This window comes from Microplitis mediator, chromosome 7 (assembly GCF_029852145.1).
Source record: "Microplitis mediator isolate UGA2020A chromosome 7, iyMicMedi2.1, whole genome shotgun sequence".
In the NCBI taxonomy this organism is placed as follows: Eukaryota; Metazoa; Arthropoda; class Insecta; order Hymenoptera; family Braconidae; genus Microplitis; species Microplitis mediator.
Genome location: NC_079975.1, coordinates 2583082 through 2599717, shown reverse-complemented (window position 1 = coordinate 2599717; position 16636 = coordinate 2583082). Strand labels below are relative to the sequence as shown.

The window sequence follows — 16636 nt, the reverse complement described above, 5'->3', positions numbered from 1 at the left end:
TTGCCTTCGGAAAAAATAGGTAAAAAAATAGGTCATAAAGATTGAGGATGTGACAAAAAGATTTGGGAAAAACCCACAAGTCTTAGCCGACAACATTTACAAAATATTTATCTTAATCTTATAACAATTGCACACTTAAGTTTTATAATATTCTTGCCAGCTGCAGATGTGAATTTTATTACATTGTCAGAATATTACAATAAACTAAAATTTCCCAAAATATTCTGCAGCGGACAAAACTATTCCCATGTTGCTCAGCATCACCGCTTAAATTATAATCCCGTATAATTTATGGTGTTGCTTCACAGTTGGGCTAAAATACAAAATAAAATAGTTAAAATAAAATATTTAAAATAAAAAGTTACAAATTAATAATCATAACATTTAGCAACTACTACTAATAATTAATAAAAGATTCCACTACTAACTGCAAGTTAATAATCATCCTAATTGACACTAACGTTATCTAAATCGCTAAGTAAATGAATGCAAATATTTGATAATTAATTAATTCAATAATAATAATAATAATAATAATAAAAATAATTAAAATACGTTAAACTGCCAGGAGTGGGTGGAAAGAATGACCCCCCACATCACCCCCCTGCCAGTGATGGAGTCACGGATATCCAGCCTGGAAACGGTCCGGAAACCGTACTCGTCTTCCTGCCCTGGTCTGTCGTGGAACTTCGACCCCCGGTGGAATGTCCGGGTCTGGTATCGCTGGTGCTGGAGTTTCAGGTGAGCGTGGACGTTCTGGTGGATTTGGAGGCTCTGGTTGAATTTCTGGTGGAGCTGGAAGCACTGGTTGAATCTCTGGTGGAGCTGGAAGCTCTGGCAGACTCACTGGATTCCTTGGTCGTCCTCGTCGTGGACGCGCGATGATGACGTCCTCATCAGGTTCCACTAGCTCAGGTTCTTCGATATCGCTCGTCATTGTATACGCTGGCTTGAGGCGATCGACCGTGATAGTGCTGTTATGACCACCCATGTTAACGACGAAAAACTTTTCAGACCTGCTAACAACAGGGTAAGGCCCCGTATATGGTTGCTGGAGTGGCCTCTTGGGTCCGTCATAACGCACAAACACGTGGCTGGTAGTAGCAAGGTCCTTAAACACAAAAATTTTCTTTTCGCCATGGCGACTTACCGCTGCAGGACGTAATTGTTGGAAGTGTCCTCTGAGCTCTCTGACGAAGGTCGCCGCTGCGGTGTCATCACCTCGTGACACTCGTGACGCCAGGAATTCCCCTGGAACGCGTAGCGGTTGGCCGTATATCATCTCTGCGGCAGTAGCGCTTAAATCTTCCTTCCAGGCCGACCTGATACCCAGCATCACTGCTGGCAATGATTCTGTCCAACGGCCTTGATGACACCGTATAGCCGCCTTAAGTTGTCGATGAAAACGCTCGACCATACCGTTGGCTGCAGGGTGGTACGCCGTGGTCCGGATATGAGTTGTGCCAGTCAGCTGGTTGAGATGCCTGAATAGATTGGATTCAAACTGCCTGCCTTGGTCCGTGGTTACGCGCAGTGGAACTCCAAATCGCGCTATCCAATGATCGAAGAACGCTCGTGCGACCGTTGCAGCTTCTTGGTCAGGTAGTGGAACTACTTCTGGCCATCGGGAGAACCTGTCTATCATAGTTAGGCAATATCTATTGCCGTCGCAATGCGGCATAATAATTAAATCTAAGTGCACATGTTCAAACCTGGACGATGGGGGTGCAAACGACCCTACCGGCGCTGAGACGTGACGAGTTATTTTGGAACGTTGACATTCGATGCAACACCTAGCCCACCGTCGACAATCTGACCTCATTGATGGCCAGACATACCGCTGTGCTACCAGTTTACACGTTGCGTTAGCCCCTGGATGCGACAGCTGGTGTACAGAGTTGAATGCAGCTGTCCTGAAGTCTTTCGTAACGAATGGTCGTGGCATTGCGTTTGACGTGTCGCATACCACGGTGACACCTAGACCTGGAACTGGGACCGGTTGAAGTTGCAGCGACGAGGATTGATGTTGCAAGTCCAAAAGCTCTTGATCTGTCTTTTGAGATTCTGCTAATGCCTCGTAGTTGATTGTAGGTTCTAATTCCTCGATGCGTGACAGTGCATCAGCGACGACATTGTCTTGACCCGCTACATGACGGATGTCCGTGGAAAATTGACCAATGAAATCCAGGTGACGTTGTTGGCGTGGTGAACACTGAGTGGATCTTAACTTAAAAGCAAACGTTAAGGGTTTATGGTCAGTGTAAATAGAAAACTCACATGCTTCGACCATATGTCGGAAATGTTTCACCGCCAAGTATATTGCCAGTAACTCCCTGTCATATGCGCTGTATTTTTGCTCTGCAGGGCTGAGTTTCTTCGAAAAGAAGTTGAGCGGCTGCCATGACTCATCAACCCATTGCTGCAGTACTGCGCCGACGGCTACATCAGAAGCATCCGTGAAAATCGCAAGCAGAGCTTCTGATTTTGGGTGTACCAGTAGTGTCGCTTGTGCCAAGCTTTCCTTGCACCTCTCGAACGCGGCGACGGCTGCAGAGGTCCATTTGATTGGTGCACGCCCCTTTATGTCTCCTTTGAGCAACTCGTTTAATGGTGCCTGGATATCCGCAGCTTTGGGTACGAACCTACGGTAGAAGTTCATCATACCTAAAAATTGACGGAGTTGCTTACCTGTGGTTGGTTGTGGGAATGAGCGAATGACCTTCACTTTCTCAGGCAGTGGTCGGGTGCCTTCTTCAGAAACCATGTATCCTAGAAACTCAACTTCAGATACGCCGAAAACACACTTATTGGGGTTGACCACCACCCCATACCTCTCTAATCTCTCGCAGAGTATTCTGAGATGCCTCCTGTGTTCTTCTGGTGTCGATGAGGCGATGAGAATGTCGTCGATGTAGGCGTAACAGAAATCCAGACCACGAAGTACCTCATCCATGAAACGCTGGAACGTTTGGGCTGCGTTACGGAGTCCAAAGGTCATAAAAGGAAACTCGAACAAACCGAACGGTGTCGTGATGGCGGTTTTCTGGACATCCTCTGGGGCTACTGGAATCTGATTGAAAGCGCGGACCAAATCGATACGTGAAAATATTTTCTTACCGTAGAGCAAATATGAGAAGTCGTGGATATGTCGCACAGCATACTTGTCCGGTCTGGTCCGGCTGTTGAGGCCTCTGTAGTCCCCGCATGGCCGCCATTCGTCGTCCTTCTTGGGCACCATATGAAGTGGGGCAGCCCAAGGGCTTTTCGATGGTCGCGCAAGTCCTAAGCGCATCATAGCCTCGAATTCCTTCTTCGCTGCCATCAGCTTATCGGGAGCTAATCGCCTCGGCTTTTGCGCCACCGGTGGACCTGGCGTTGTTACAATGTGGTGTTGAGTTTGATGTTTTACTTCTCCAGGAGCACCACATGGTCGAGTAATCGACGGAAATTCCTCCAGGAGTTTATGGTACTCGGATGAGCCTGAGATGACCCTAATGCCCGGGTCCCCGCATCGTACCACGTCACCCATAAGTCCAATTTTAGTAGTTGTATCTATTAACCTGCCGTTCTTCAGGTCTACCAGCAGGCCATAATGCGACAGGAGATCTGCACCGATGATCGGCTTGGAAACATCCGCGATCAGGAACCTCCACGTGAGATCTCGCCTTAGCCCAAGGTTCAGTGTAAGCGTCGCGACTCCATATGTAGCAATTGGCGTACCGTTGGCCGCAGAAAGTTCGTATGTCGCCTTCTTACAGAGCCCGCGGTAATGCTTGCGCGGAATTACACATAAGTCCGCCCCGGTGTCGATCAGGAAGCGCATACCTGATTCGCGGTCACGGACAAACAGACGGCTGTGGGTTTGTGGGCGAGTGTCGTCGGCCGCCATTAACGACTGCCCGTGCCGTTTCCCGGCGTCCAGTTGCATGGGCTCGTACAGTGGTCAGCCTTCTCTTTAAAAATCCAGTGGTACCAGCACATTCCTGGAGGTCGCGGGCCCCGTTGACGCGATTGCGATCTTGACCGCGACGCAGATTGGTCGCGATGCGGTGTCTGTGACCTGCCACGCCGAGTATTGGCTATCTCGTCCACCTGACTATCCAAGCGACCTCTTAACTGTGCTACCTCCAGGCGCAGCTGTTGAATCGCGATGGTTAGCTGCATCTCGTGTGATGCGGATGCCTCGGCTATTGTTGGCCGCGCTGGTAGAATATCGTATATAATATCAGCAACTTCTGCCATCGCGGTAACTGACTTTTCTTGCTGCGTAGCCATCGCTGTTTGATACTTTTCTGGAAGGCCTCGCAGCCAAAGTGTTTTCAAAAACTTATCTGGAACCGATGATCCTGCGTGCGCTTGTAGACGGCGTAGATATTGGGACGGCTTTTCATCCCCGATCTTCTCAGCCTCTAACAGCCTTCGCGTATTCTCCTCTTGGCTAACGCTTAGTCTTTTAATGAGCTGTTCTTTCAACTCGTCATACAGAGCGGCTGCTAGTGGTTTCAGAATTATATCGCGCACCTCGGTCGCGTATTTCGCCGGTAAAGCCGCTAACACGCTAACATACTGCATCTGTTTGTCGGTAACGCGGTTTCTCATAAATTGTGACTCGACCATCGCGAACCACATCTCCGGATCACTCGCGATGAACTCCGGGAGCCGTTGAGACGTTACAACCGTGACTGCGCCCTCGCCGTTTGCTGCACCCTCGCCGGTTGCTGCGCCGGTGTTCACCATTGCTAACAGAGTTTATTAATCACTCACTTCAACTAAATATTTGAACTGTTAATAAGCACACACAATTTCTATATCGTAAACCACCCGCGAATCACCAGATATAAAATACACGAAGAAATATTAACACAATGTAACAATAAATATCGAAAAAAACAAGGGGTCACCACTTTGGTTATGTAAGGGGGTTCTTTATATAAATGAATGTGAATTAACTTAACAACGATTTATTAAATTTTAGAGTTACACGCGTGAACATAAAAATAGATGAATTGACCGGCGAGGCTTGTGGGTTCGGAGGTCGAGAGGAACTGTCTTTTCTGAATCTCATCCTTCGGGTCCTTCACTCATTTTTGAGAGGGGGTACCGAGGGATAGTACTCATAGAAAAAATAGAAAAGTAGAGATAGTATGTATAGGGATGCAAGCTGAGTGCAAAAAGAGAGTTAGAAATAGAGAAAAGAAAGAGAGAAACAATTCTAATGAGATACTGGGTCCGGGTCGCTGGCCAGCCGACGACGGGCCCTAATCCTTTAATTGCCTTCGGAAAAAATAGGTAAAAAAATAGGTCATAAAGATTGAGGATGTGACAAAAAGATTTGGGAAAAACCCACAAGTCTTAGCCGACAACATTTACAAAATATTTATCTTAATCTTATAACAATTGCACACTTAAGTTTTATAATATTCTTGCCAGCTGCAGATGTGAATTTTATTACATTGTCAGAATATTACAATAAACTAAAATTTCCCAAAATATTCTGCAGCGGACAAAACTATTCCCATGTTGCTCAGCATCACCGCTTAAATTATAATCCCGTATAATTTATGGTGTTGCTTCACAGTTGGGCTAAAATACAAAATAAAATAGTTAAAATAAAATATTTAAAATAAAAAGTTACAAATTAATAATCATAACATTTAGCAACTACTACTAATAATTAATAAAAGATTCCACTACTAACTGCAAGTTAATAATCATCCTAATTGACACTAACGTTATCTAAATCGCTAAGTAAATGAATGCAAATATTTGATAATTAATTAATTCAATAATAATAATAATAATAATAATAAAAATAATTAAAATACGTTAAACTGCCAGGAGTGGGTGGAAAGAATGACCCCCCACAGCATCATCATCATAATTTTGATCCTCATCATCATCATCGTTAGTGGAGATTAAGGCAAAAATTCGTCGTAAATTACAGTTTTGTCAGGCTCATTTTCGTGCATCTGTATTCACTTTAAATTTATTCCCATGCCGATGAATATTTAAACCGCACCCAACCCGGCCCGATACTCTTGCGGTGATAATTCAACCCTTACCTTTAATAAAATTGTTATTTTATTGGTTTGTCATACGAGTTTTGACGTAACATAATTGCCCAAAAGAGAGATGCTGCTATAAATATTAATATGAGATATATCTATATACATATAGACTGGCCAAGTTCAATGAATTTGTGCGTCTTGAATTTTAAATGTTTGTATAAACTTGTAAATTATTGAAATTATAGAGAAAACCGGGGCACAATGGGACAATGAGAAAAGTTTTTTTGGAAATTTTGAGAGCCGGGCGGAAAAAATTTTGTAACCGTTTTACAATGAAAAAGTATTTTTTATTTAAATTTTTTTGTTTCAGTGAAACAAAAATGTTGACAGTAATGGAAATTATCGAAAAAAAATTTGAGGTAGGGGAGGGTGGGGCAGAGCGGCCCCCCTGAAATTTTGATCAAAAAAAATTTTTTTTTTTAGACTAATTACTATAAATCCGATATGTTTGCGCATTTTTACCCCTACGCATGGTATTTGGGGCAAAATGAACAAGCGCAAAATTTTGAAAAAGTGATTTTTTCATATTTTTATCGTCAAATTAAAAAAAAATTATTATAATTCCACATTTCAAGCCCTACGCATAACACCTGGGGCAAAATGAACCACCGAAACTTCCGAAAAAATTATTTTCTCGTATTTTTCGGCCGTTTCTCTCTGTAAGAGGCAAATTTGGTCACTAAAAATTTATAAAAATAAAATTTTTTTTTTTTAGTTGATAAATTTTCGAAATAAAGTAAAACTATAGAATTGTTTTTTTTTTTATTAAATAACAATTAGTAATTAAGGTAATCGAGAGTGAACGATTTATTACACTTAAAAAAATTTTTTTCGAGTAATATAAAACCAAAAATAGCTGTCAAGAGAAAGAAATACATTTTTAATGATGAAAATAATTCAAAAAAAAAAAAAAAACGAAAAAAAAAATTTTTTATCATTTTTTGGAGGGGGGCCGCTCTGCCCCACACAAAAAAAAAATTTTTTTTCAGAATTTTGGCAAAATGTCCATTAATTTGTTCGAAATAGGACAAAAGTAAAGTGATCTTATGGTTGAAAGTCACAAAAAATAATAATTGGCTTAGGGGGGTCGCTCTGGCCCACTCTCCCCTACCCATTTTGCCCCAATTATCTTTTTTTAAAAGTAATGTAAATGCATGGAAATTATTCCTTCAAGTCTCCCCTGTTGAAAAAAAAAATGAAATCTTGCAGAATTATTTAATAATTTTTACAAATAGACATCAAGATAATGAAGCCCGCGTACGTAAAATTCAAAATGGCAAAATAACCAAGTGCGTCAATAGTAACCATTTAAATTCAATAGATGAAGGCACTGACGCATCAAAGGGTCGTCAGTGAATAAGATTAGGCCGGAATTCCTCAACGGCAAGAAAAAAAAAAAATTAATAACTTTTAAATTCAAATTTTTCTAAACAAACTCGGTAATTTAAATACAAAATTTATTAGGTAGCAGTGAAACCCGATGATGATAGTGATGCGCTGTCTATTATATTTATATTTAGGTAAATAATAAATCAGCCTGAACGTATACAAATGAAATATATATGAAATACGTATACAGATAAATGATGGTCGGGAAAGTTCACCGACATTGGGTCTGAGAAGCTCATCCGCGATAAATTAACAATATTCAGCTTGGTTTGATCTGGAATCTGATCACGTAGTCGGTGACCAATGCACGTGCGTTTGTGTTCGTTACCGTGACGACTAGTCTTGTGCGTCCAACTGTCTACTCAACTAATGAAAATAAGATATAGAAAGAGACAGAGACATAAACAGAAACAGTAAAGCCAAAGATAAAGAGTAAAAAGATTATGATGGAACGGTGGGAGAATATGCAAAAGATACCGCGATCCCGCCCTGTCCTATCTTCAGACTACTCGCCAGGAGGTATAAAAGCAATTGCAAATTTTATAACAATACCAAGTAACGTTCATTGAGCTGTAGTCTCTTGATATCTTGTGTTATCTTCAAAAGTTTAATTAAATCATTTAAAATGACCTGGTGGATAACCGCTTGTTTGCTGATTGCTTCAGTTATTTCAATCCAAGCTCGTGAGATAACTCGACCCCGATCTGGTAAGTGGAAATATTTAAGCTAAATATCTAGCGTCAGCGAGAAAAGTCTTGATGGAGGTAAAAATATTTTCTTTAAAAATTAGGACCGAGAGCTGTGAGTCCGTACGGGCGTTTGCTCCTGATGAGGGACAGAAGGAACCCCGTTGGTGTCTACACTCCTCCGAGAGCGATGATGCTGACCGGTTTCTATCGGCCGGTACGACACTCGACTGGTAGTCAGGCCACTGGCGTATTTGCGCAGGGTAATGCGGTCAGCGGCGGAGCTTATCTTGCAGGTACTCACAACCCAAATTATCAACGGCGTGATCTAGAACCTCTTGATCAGACACGAGTATCCAGTGCGGAGGCTGAAGCTGCGCTGGAGCCACAGGGCGCTCCGGTTTATGGTAATGAAGAAGACGTCAGTTATCCACTGAGCCAGGATGAACCAGAGCTGCAGGAAAATGACCAACCTGACACCCAATTGGTCAGTTTGGTATTTGATTAATTTTTTTTCTTAATGAAAGGAAGTAATTTATTAATTGATTGATTGATGAGTAAATGATTTAGCAGAATAATAATGAGTCGGAACGATCACCGGAAGTTCCTCTGCAAGAAGAAGAGGAAGAAGAAGAAGAGGCACAGAAACCTGGGAAAACTTTGGTGAAAAAACCTCAGGGGACCAAGACAAAAAAAACTTCTGTCCATGTGGAAAGTGACGATGACGATGACTCTGATGAGATCGAAGAAGATGACGAGGAAGATTCCAAACCCTTTGTGCCTTTTAAGTCAAACAAACGAGGCGACATGCCGAATAATTTGAACAATTTCTTCCCGATGATCTTCAGTTTCCCGAAATCGGGAGCTCGGGGCGGAAGTAGCCCGGGCACGATTACGGCCATCGCAAACAGTTTTTCCACTGGGAAAAGTGGAATCGCTAGTTCTGTTGCCACTGCCTACGGCGGGTCTCCTAATGGGTAAGAAATACACCAGGAAAAATTTATCGTCTTGTTAAAATTTTTTAAAATTAAAAAATTTTTTTTAGGAAGAAAAAACGCAACCAGCCGAGTCAAAAATAAAAAACAAGTTTGAACATTTATATATATAGATATTCTGTGAAATATTTATCAGAAATGAAATCAACAAAGTATACGATATATTTCTAAGCATAAATTTTCAATGTTAATGTATAATAAAAAAAAATATCGAAATAAATTTTGAAAAAACCCAGAAAATTTTTTCATTTATTATTATTGTCCAGACTCTTGTTTTTATTTATAAATATTTAATATGCTGAGAAAGACTTGAGGGTCAAGTAAAGAGAGTGGTCAGTATATATACGCAACGGCAATGAATTTTTTTATTTTCATTATTTCTATCAAAAGTTCCTATGACGCATCATCAGATGTAAATAAATTCGAGGGAATCCCGCCTGTGCCTGTTTAAAAAAAAAGCTATTGATTATATTAACGTTGATATTTGCTGACGAGTATTTAATGTGAAGCGAGACTGCTTCAGTCCTTGAATGTTTGCTAAAAGTCAAAAATCATTATGCGGAAACAATCATTTTTATTTTTTTAAACTTTAATTTGAATAAACGAGACGCAACAGTTTAACGTTAATTATATTCAAAAATACTTGATTACTTCTAAAAAAATAACAGACGCTAAATGTGGACGAAGTGTGGAAGGTCACCGGGATATCCCAGTGCCAGACGGCTCGAGAGATGGCCGATGCTCGTATATATAAGACGGACAATTTGTAGCAACATCCAAAAATCAGTCAGCACTTTGCAGAAGACAAGTATCTCTTATTAAATATAAAATTTATATCATTTTTTAAAAATGAATACCGTTGGAGTTCTCTTGTTCGTCTTCGGACTCGTTGTTTGCTGCATCTCCGCTTACCCATCAGCGATTTCCAGTGGTAAGTAAATTTGTCATTTACAAAATATTTTTAATTTCTAATTTATTGATTGATTGATTGATTAATTAATTATTGGGTCTAATTAAAGAGCGCAATGTGAGGGTGATAAGAGCAGCTGCTGCGTTACCGGATCCCCATCATCTACACCATAGTTACCCTCGTCAAAATTACGGACACTCACAATCACAAGCACAAGCTCATGCTCAATCTGGTTCAATTTATACACCATTTGCGTCTGGTGCATATTCTATGGCATCCGCTGGAGCTGGGTAATTATTTTTATCACTGCAATTAATGATACTGAAGTTAGTCGACGTCTAATAATTTTTCGATTATTTTTCTCAAGATAAATTATAAAAAAAATATTTGAAAAAAATGTACTAGTAGATTTTTTAATTTTCTAAATGTGGATATTTTTTTTTTTTTTTTTAATAATTAAATTGTTTGAAAAAAATCTTAAAATTTTTGAATGTCTGTCAATTTCAGGACCACTGCAATTACCGCTTTCTTAACGACTTAAATAAAATTAATTATTTGCCTGTTTACAGATCGGGAACCGGACATGGATTTTTCAGATAAATTATATAACTCTTTATACAATAATTGCTTACTTATATAAATGTATGTTAAAATTTTGTAATTCTGTTGTTAATAAACAAGAATTTTATGTTTATATCTGATGTTATATTCTTATTATTTTAATTATTAAATTTTGACTGCAAATTAACTTAAATATAAATTTCCAAGGTTTTAATCATATAACTTTTGAAATATTGGATGTATGTAAAAATACATGAGATCATATTTTGTAGGAAATTAAATTGTCTAAAAAAAATGTCTGATTAATTTTCCATCTAAACTCAATAGTTTAAAAGATATGAGGCATAAATAATTTATTATAATTAATTACGTAAATTAATTAAATTTTGATAAAGCGAAGTTTATTTTTGCCCATCAATAACTTTGAAATTTCTAATTAATTACCCGGTGCATAGAGTAATTAGCCAGCAGACATTGTGCATTTCCTCTAACCATCACCGAGTCCGTTAAATTTCTTTAATATTCTTTAACTATTTTACCTGGCTATTGAAGCACGAACCCAAGATCACGCAATTCACTACTTAAAGTCCCTCGAGTTTTAAAAAATATAAAAATTAAAAACTACCACTTATATGTAGAAATTAAAAATAGACGTAATTATTGTTTAAATATCGCGCCAAATTATATAATAACGCAAAAATAAAATATGGAAATATATATATAATATTGTAAGATTAGGATATATTATTAGCGTAGTAGTATATATATGTATATATAAAAGTATCTGTTTGATCGATGGTATCTGGTTGCTACCAACGACCGAGTGTTTCACTGAAGGATAACTAGGATTAACTCGGTGCGTGGAAATAGGTAAGTTTTTTTATTGCTAAATATATATACCAATGCTATTATATATTATAGCAGAACACATTAGTCCTATAGAAACACGCATGCCATAATAAATTTCTGTAGCGGCAGATAATACCATCACTCAACAGGATATAGATTATTTTGAACTCGACATATAACAATAATTTGATTTTTCAATATTTCTAAGTTTCAAAAATTTTATACATTAGCAAAAATCGGTTTTTTAGGTCATCCTAGTAGATATATATAAATATATATATTGCTGTAAAGTTAAATTGGAATTTTAAACTCGTAGAAAATCGTAATTTTGTTATCTAGAATTGCATCGTTTAATTTGAATTTCTTTAATAAAATATTTGCACGATTTAACTTTGATACTATTTGATATTATCATATATATTATTATTTACTATCACCTGAGAAGATAAAAGTTATTTAAATTAACAAAAACGTATTAGTGTTGTATTTAAGCTTAATGTGAGGTAAACATGCATTGAAAGTTTAATTCAAAATAAATGTTTGAATTCAAAAAAGTATTTTATGACGGCCGGTATTAGCAGCATGCAGAGCTACAAACAATAGGCAAAATTAAATAAAAATTCAAATTTTACGAGACAATTGATTAGACGTAATGTCGGAGTCGCATAAAAGTATTGTTGTTTTTTTTTTTTATTGAATTTATTCAACGGGTATAGTAGGAGAAAAAATGTCCGAGAGATTGAGTACAACCCCGAAGAAAGGGCTGCATGTTGGCCACGTAAGTGGGGGTGGAAGCGACGTCGGCGCCCTGTTGAGCCGAATGCCAATGAGTGCCCGGGCGGGGGCTTTGGTAATGAAAAGCGTTTCCATCTTCTTGTCGAGCGGACGCAAGGTTTCAGTAAACTCGAAAAAGCCCGCCGGTGAACAGGTTCAGAAGCGTAGGCGCAGAAAGTTGACCGACGAGGCGAGCATGAAAGCTTACCACGCGAAAGTCGTCGAGGCTTTGAAGAAGAAGACGCGATTTTCCCGCGCCGAGCTCGAGGCACTTTGCAAAATTTACCGGAAAATCACGACCGTGCCAGCGGCGAAAATCGGGACGACTTTATTCACCAAAGGCGCGCCGCAGACCGTCCAAACAGTCGAGGTGAACGATAATTACTTTATTTTAAACACCCCTGGGTTGAGAGCAATTATAATTTTTTGAATTTTCTTAATCAATAGGGCATCGATAGAACGATTTTCCGCGAACTGTTGCACAACACTTTCGATATCATCACAGAGGACGCATTGATTGAGCGAATGTTCTGCTGTTGGGATCGTGACAGCGAAGGCGCAATCAGACTCGAATCCTGGATTATGGGTTTGGATGTTTTTGTTCGAGGAACTTTGAGGGATAAAATGGAGTTTTGTTTCCGAGTTTACGATTTGAATGGCGATGGTTTTATTACTAAAGATGAAATGTTTCTATTACTCAAGTAAGTTCATTTATTTTTGTAATATTTTTCCCAGATTTCACGACATTACTGTACACAAAAAAAGGGTTTCTCATCGAGAAATTTTATTGGGACAAGAAATCCTTTTTCTTTGTGTAGAAAAAAAAGACTACGCGGAAACAGGCTTCATTTTTATGGATTTTTTAAATAAAAAAAAATTAAATAGAGATCCACAGAAACTTTTAGTTGATGTTATCGTTCATGAAATTTATTTTGCTTCGTACATTTGTACATCGCATGTACGAATTTCTTTGGTAAATAACAAATATTAAAGTATTTACCTGAACTTTGTTAAAAAACTTTGGCAAATTTAGACCATAGTGCCATGGCGCCCACGCGCTCTATTTAAATTTTTCCGACAAATCTTGCTCATACGCAGACCTCTGGTGCACATGCACTCACCTTAAAAGAAGAATTGCATCAGCTGTCTCTCGATTGGTTCATTCCTCCGCCATCTTGGTTAACCAATCACGAGTCAGCTGACGCAAAACCCACCAGATTCTAACCAGGCTTCAAATCTTGCACCCGTTTAGAGTCATCCTTTCAAAAAATAATAAATAATTAACAAAACAAAACTTGATGCTCAAAATAATGAATAATATTTAAAATTAAAAGGAACTGCCTGATAAAGCAACCGGGCGAAGAAGATCCAGACGAAGGAGTGAGAGACTTATCAGAACTAATTCTCAAGAAACTCGACGTGGATCACGACGGAAAAGTCTCTTTCAGCGACTACGAGAGTGTGATCAAAGAGGAGCCATTGTTATTAGAAGCATTCGGCCAGTGCTTACCCACAGAGGAAAGTTGCTCGGCTTTTCTAACGACCCTGCAGCCATAAAAAATATATAAATAATTATTACATGGATTCGTTATTACAAAATTAATTAATATCACGTGACAAAAATATTTACCAATTAAGTTTCTCCATCCACCGACACAGAACTTTATCTCGGCTATTAAATCCCGTAAGAGTGATATTAGAGTGTCATGTTTTCATACGAAGGACAATTAATTTTAAGTCGCGATAAGCTAGAAGTATATTTAAGTTGTCGGTTTATTCGAATGTTAGTCATCACCTATAACTCAATAGTCGACACACTTTTAATATTAAAAATTCATCTGCCGATTGGACATACGTCAGCCAATCGGTTCTTGGTATAATAGTTAATATTTAATTGTCGTTAAGTGCTTGGATCTATTCCGTGCTGGCGAATAATAATTTAAACATGGAACATATTTCTCTAAAATAATTGTTTGTTGTAATTATCAGTAACCTTGCGAAGATATTTAAAACAAGTTATTTCGCAGACTGGATTATTCGACAAAATGCGACCGCTAGATCTCATCGGTTTCCTCCTCGTCTTAACTCTTTGGGTGAGTAATTAATTACTTTATTGTTTTACTCTTGTATTAATTTATTGGTTGCTTGTTAATGTTATTTATTCATTTATTTAATTATTTAAATTAATTATAGAGTGTTAACTCTCAAGAAGATTTTGATAAAAATGAGCCGAGGCAAAAGTACGACCCGAATTCGCTGGAGATGAATAAAAAACTGATGACGCTCTTTTTGAGACTCGCTTATCAGACAGCGAACCGATGGATTACTTTGAAAAATTTAGAAAAGAGCAGAGCGGAACAGCGGATTGACACTGAGCTGCAAAATATCACGATCAGTGAGATAATGAAAACGCAGGAGAAAAATGATTCAGAAAAACCGGGCGAGATTCAAAGCAGATTTTTTTTCCCAACAGAAACCAGAGCTTTGTTTGATAAAATAAATCCAATTAGTGTTTTGTCTCGGAGTGCGAGCAATTTAGTTAATAATCCGAAAGAATTTGCACCAAATTTGGGTCAGACTTTGGTCGATCTCGGCAACAAAGCTCTTGACAGCATGAACTCATCAGTTAGAATTATTTCTGATCAAAACTCTCTTCTGAATGCCACGAGTTTGCAAAACGCGACTGAAGTTGTCAATAGAATAGCCGAGGAAATTCCTGTCGGAGATTCCAACAACAGCTCGGCTCCGTCTTTGAGATTTTTGGGTGACATGGAAAACAACAGTTCCAGTTCGAGTGTAAATTCTGACAGCAACCCGACCAATGACGCTGATAAAATAGAACAGAGGAACGGAGCTTTGGAAATTTCTACAGTCGAGCCCAAGTCGGAATCGACGACCACTTCGGACATCACCAAAAGGGAAACATCGGTACAGTCTTTCAATAAAACCCGTAATGATAATACTAGTGAAAACTTTCCGAGCTCTAACGTTACAGATCCAATTGGAGCCGTCGACAGGGGAAATTTTGCCGATAGCGAAGAAGTTTTTGGGATAAAACAGCTCAGAGATCCAAGATCGTCCTCGTTTATTGAGAGCGATGAACTTTTTGAGTTCAAAGAAGACGATTCCCAAGACCTGGAGCCTTTGATTTCAAATTTGAAACTCAGCGAAATCGTTGATCAAATTTCCGGCATTCTTATATAATCATTATACTTTTATAAATTTATTTGTTTTTATTTATAGAATTTTTTTTTTAGTTGCCATAAAAATATCAATTAAGTTAATTATTATTTTTGTTTTATTTCATTCCTTTTTTAATTGCAAATTATGCGGATTTATAAAGAAAAATTAATAAAAAGTAATAATAAGAAAATAATAATAATAATAATAATAGTTATTGATAAAAATAACAATAAATAGCTTATCAGAGTCTACAATAATAATAATAATAATTAAAAAAATTTAATAGCATAAATTGAAAGCGACAAATCTCAATGTCAAGTAGCGTTAAAAATAATATAAATGAACCATAGCGAAAGTGTTTTACTATAGCGAAATAGAATAAAAAAAAAGTGTTGTTAAAAAATAAAATAAAATACTGTATAGTTAACAAGCAGGAATAATTTTTATTTCCTCCTTATAAAGAAGGTGTTGGGTAGGCAGAAAAAAAATCAAAACAACTCGTTTAATATAACGATATAGACATGGAGGTTCTGTACGTAACAATTCTACTCCAGACTTTATTTATTTCGAGCTCTGTGAGTATATTTAAGTAATAAAAAATAAAAACTTTAATTTATGATTAAAAAATATAAGCAAGTGATTATAAATTTTTGAATAAAAATTTCCATGGCAGGTCGGGCGCATTTGCAGGCAAGATCTTATAGCGCGACTGAGTAACCAGGAAAAAACAATCGATGATTTAATACGACGGGTTTTACACAAGCCTTGCTCTTTATTGGACCATGATCAATCACGTTTTATCAACGAACCGGGTTACGGCTTGGAGCTGACGATACAGCAGGCGATAGCTGCGATCGGCGCCAGAAAAATTCGCGACCATCTCAAATACTATTTGAACCCAATTGATTTAGCTTTCAAAAACAGTCTGATAAATTATTACCCTGCGCAGAAATTTCGTAATTTTCCTAATGAAGAATCCGAGGACTTTATTAAGACGAATCTGCCCTACCGCAGAAGCAACAAGAAGACTTGGAACAGCGACTTCTATCTCGCGCTGTCTCGCGCTCTTCAAAATGAAATAAAAAGAAGTCCGGATTTGCGTAAAGTTGTAGGAAATGACATCGAGACAATAAATATAAATAATCCACTTAAATTGTAATTTATAAATTTAGAATCAATAAATATTATACATGTATTATATATGAGGAATAAAATATAATA

The 16636-nt window shown here is 38.1% G+C and overlaps 3 protein-coding genes across 7 annotated transcripts; 2 read left to right on the top strand and 1 right to left on the bottom strand.

Moving 5' to 3' along the window:
- Window positions 1-3888: 3888 nt before the first annotated feature.
- LOC130671011 (uncharacterized) lies at window positions 3889-4737 on the bottom strand. Its single transcript, XM_057474682.1, has one exon. The coding sequence runs from the start codon at window positions 4735-4737 to the stop codon at window positions 3889-3891; it is 849 nt and encodes a 282-aa protein (XP_057330665.1).
- Window positions 4738-8001: 3264 nt separating this feature from the next.
- On the top strand, window positions 8002-10749 carry LOC130671521 (NSFL1 cofactor p47 homolog). Of its 3 annotated transcripts, none has more exons than XM_057475463.1 (6): window positions 8002-8164; window positions 8248-8630; window positions 8714-9120; window positions 9189-10069; window positions 10158-10338; window positions 10618-10749. In XM_057475463.1, exons 1-4 carry the CDS (start codon window positions 8083-8085, stop codon window positions 9220-9222), a joined length of 906 nt encoding a protein of 301 aa, XP_057331446.1. In that variant the 5' UTR covers window positions 8002-8082; the 3' UTR covers window positions 9223-10069; window positions 10158-10338; window positions 10618-10749. The 3 variants fall into 3 exon arrangements, with proteins under 3 accessions (XP_057331446.1, XP_057331445.1, XP_057331447.1); XM_057475462.1 differs by having other exon boundaries at window positions 8248-8639; XM_057475464.1 differs by having other exon boundaries at window positions 8003-8164; window positions 8717-9120.
- Window positions 10750-12291: 1542 nt separating this feature from the next.
- LOC130671520 (uncharacterized) lies at window positions 12292-15516 on the top strand. 3 transcript variants are annotated; one of them, XR_008990530.1, is made up of 5 exons: window positions 12292-12602; window positions 12680-12933; window positions 13567-14325; window positions 14426-15160; window positions 15228-15516. XR_008990530.1 is itself a non-coding variant. In XM_057475461.1 (3 exons), exons 1-3 carry the CDS (start codon window positions 14278-14280, stop codon window positions 15285-15287), a joined length of 843 nt encoding a protein of 280 aa, XP_057331444.1. In that variant the 5' UTR covers window positions 13904-14277; the 3' UTR covers window positions 15288-15516. The 3 variants fall into 3 exon arrangements, 2 of the variants coding, with proteins under 2 accessions (XP_057331443.1, XP_057331444.1); XM_057475461.1 differs by lacking the exons at window positions 12292-12602; window positions 12680-12933 and having other exon boundaries at window positions 13904-14325; XM_057475460.1 differs by lacking the exons at window positions 12292-12602; window positions 12680-12933 and having other exon boundaries at window positions 13877-14325; window positions 14426-15516.
- The last annotated feature ends 1120 nt before the right edge of the window (window positions 15517-16636 follow it).

Excerpts from the sequence above, each read along its gene's own strand:
- LOC130671521 (XM_057475462.1), top strand. The coding sequence starts at position 8,083 with ATGACCTGGTGGATAACCGCTTGTTTGCTGATTGCTTCAGTTATTTCA. Across the intron at positions 8,165-8,247 it reads GATAACTCGACCCCGATCTG|GACCGAGAGCTGTGAGTCCG; the intron begins GTAAGTGGAAAT and ends TTTAAAAATTAG. Across the intron at positions 8,640-8,713 it reads ACACCCAATTGGTCAGTTTG|CAGAATAATAATGAGTCGGA; the intron begins GTATTTGATTAA and ends TAAATGATTTAG.
- LOC130671011 (XM_057474682.1), bottom strand. The coding sequence starts at position 4,737 with ATGGTGAACACCGGCGCAGCAACCGGCGAGGGTGCAGCAAACGGCGAG.
- LOC130671520 (XM_057475460.1), top strand. The coding sequence starts at position 14,278 with ATGCGACCGCTAGATCTCATCGGTTTCCTCCTCGTCTTAACTCTTTGG. Across the intron at positions 14,326-14,425 it reads TCCTCGTCTTAACTCTTTGG|AGTGTTAACTCTCAAGAAGA; the intron begins GTGAGTAATTAA and ends AATTAATTATAG.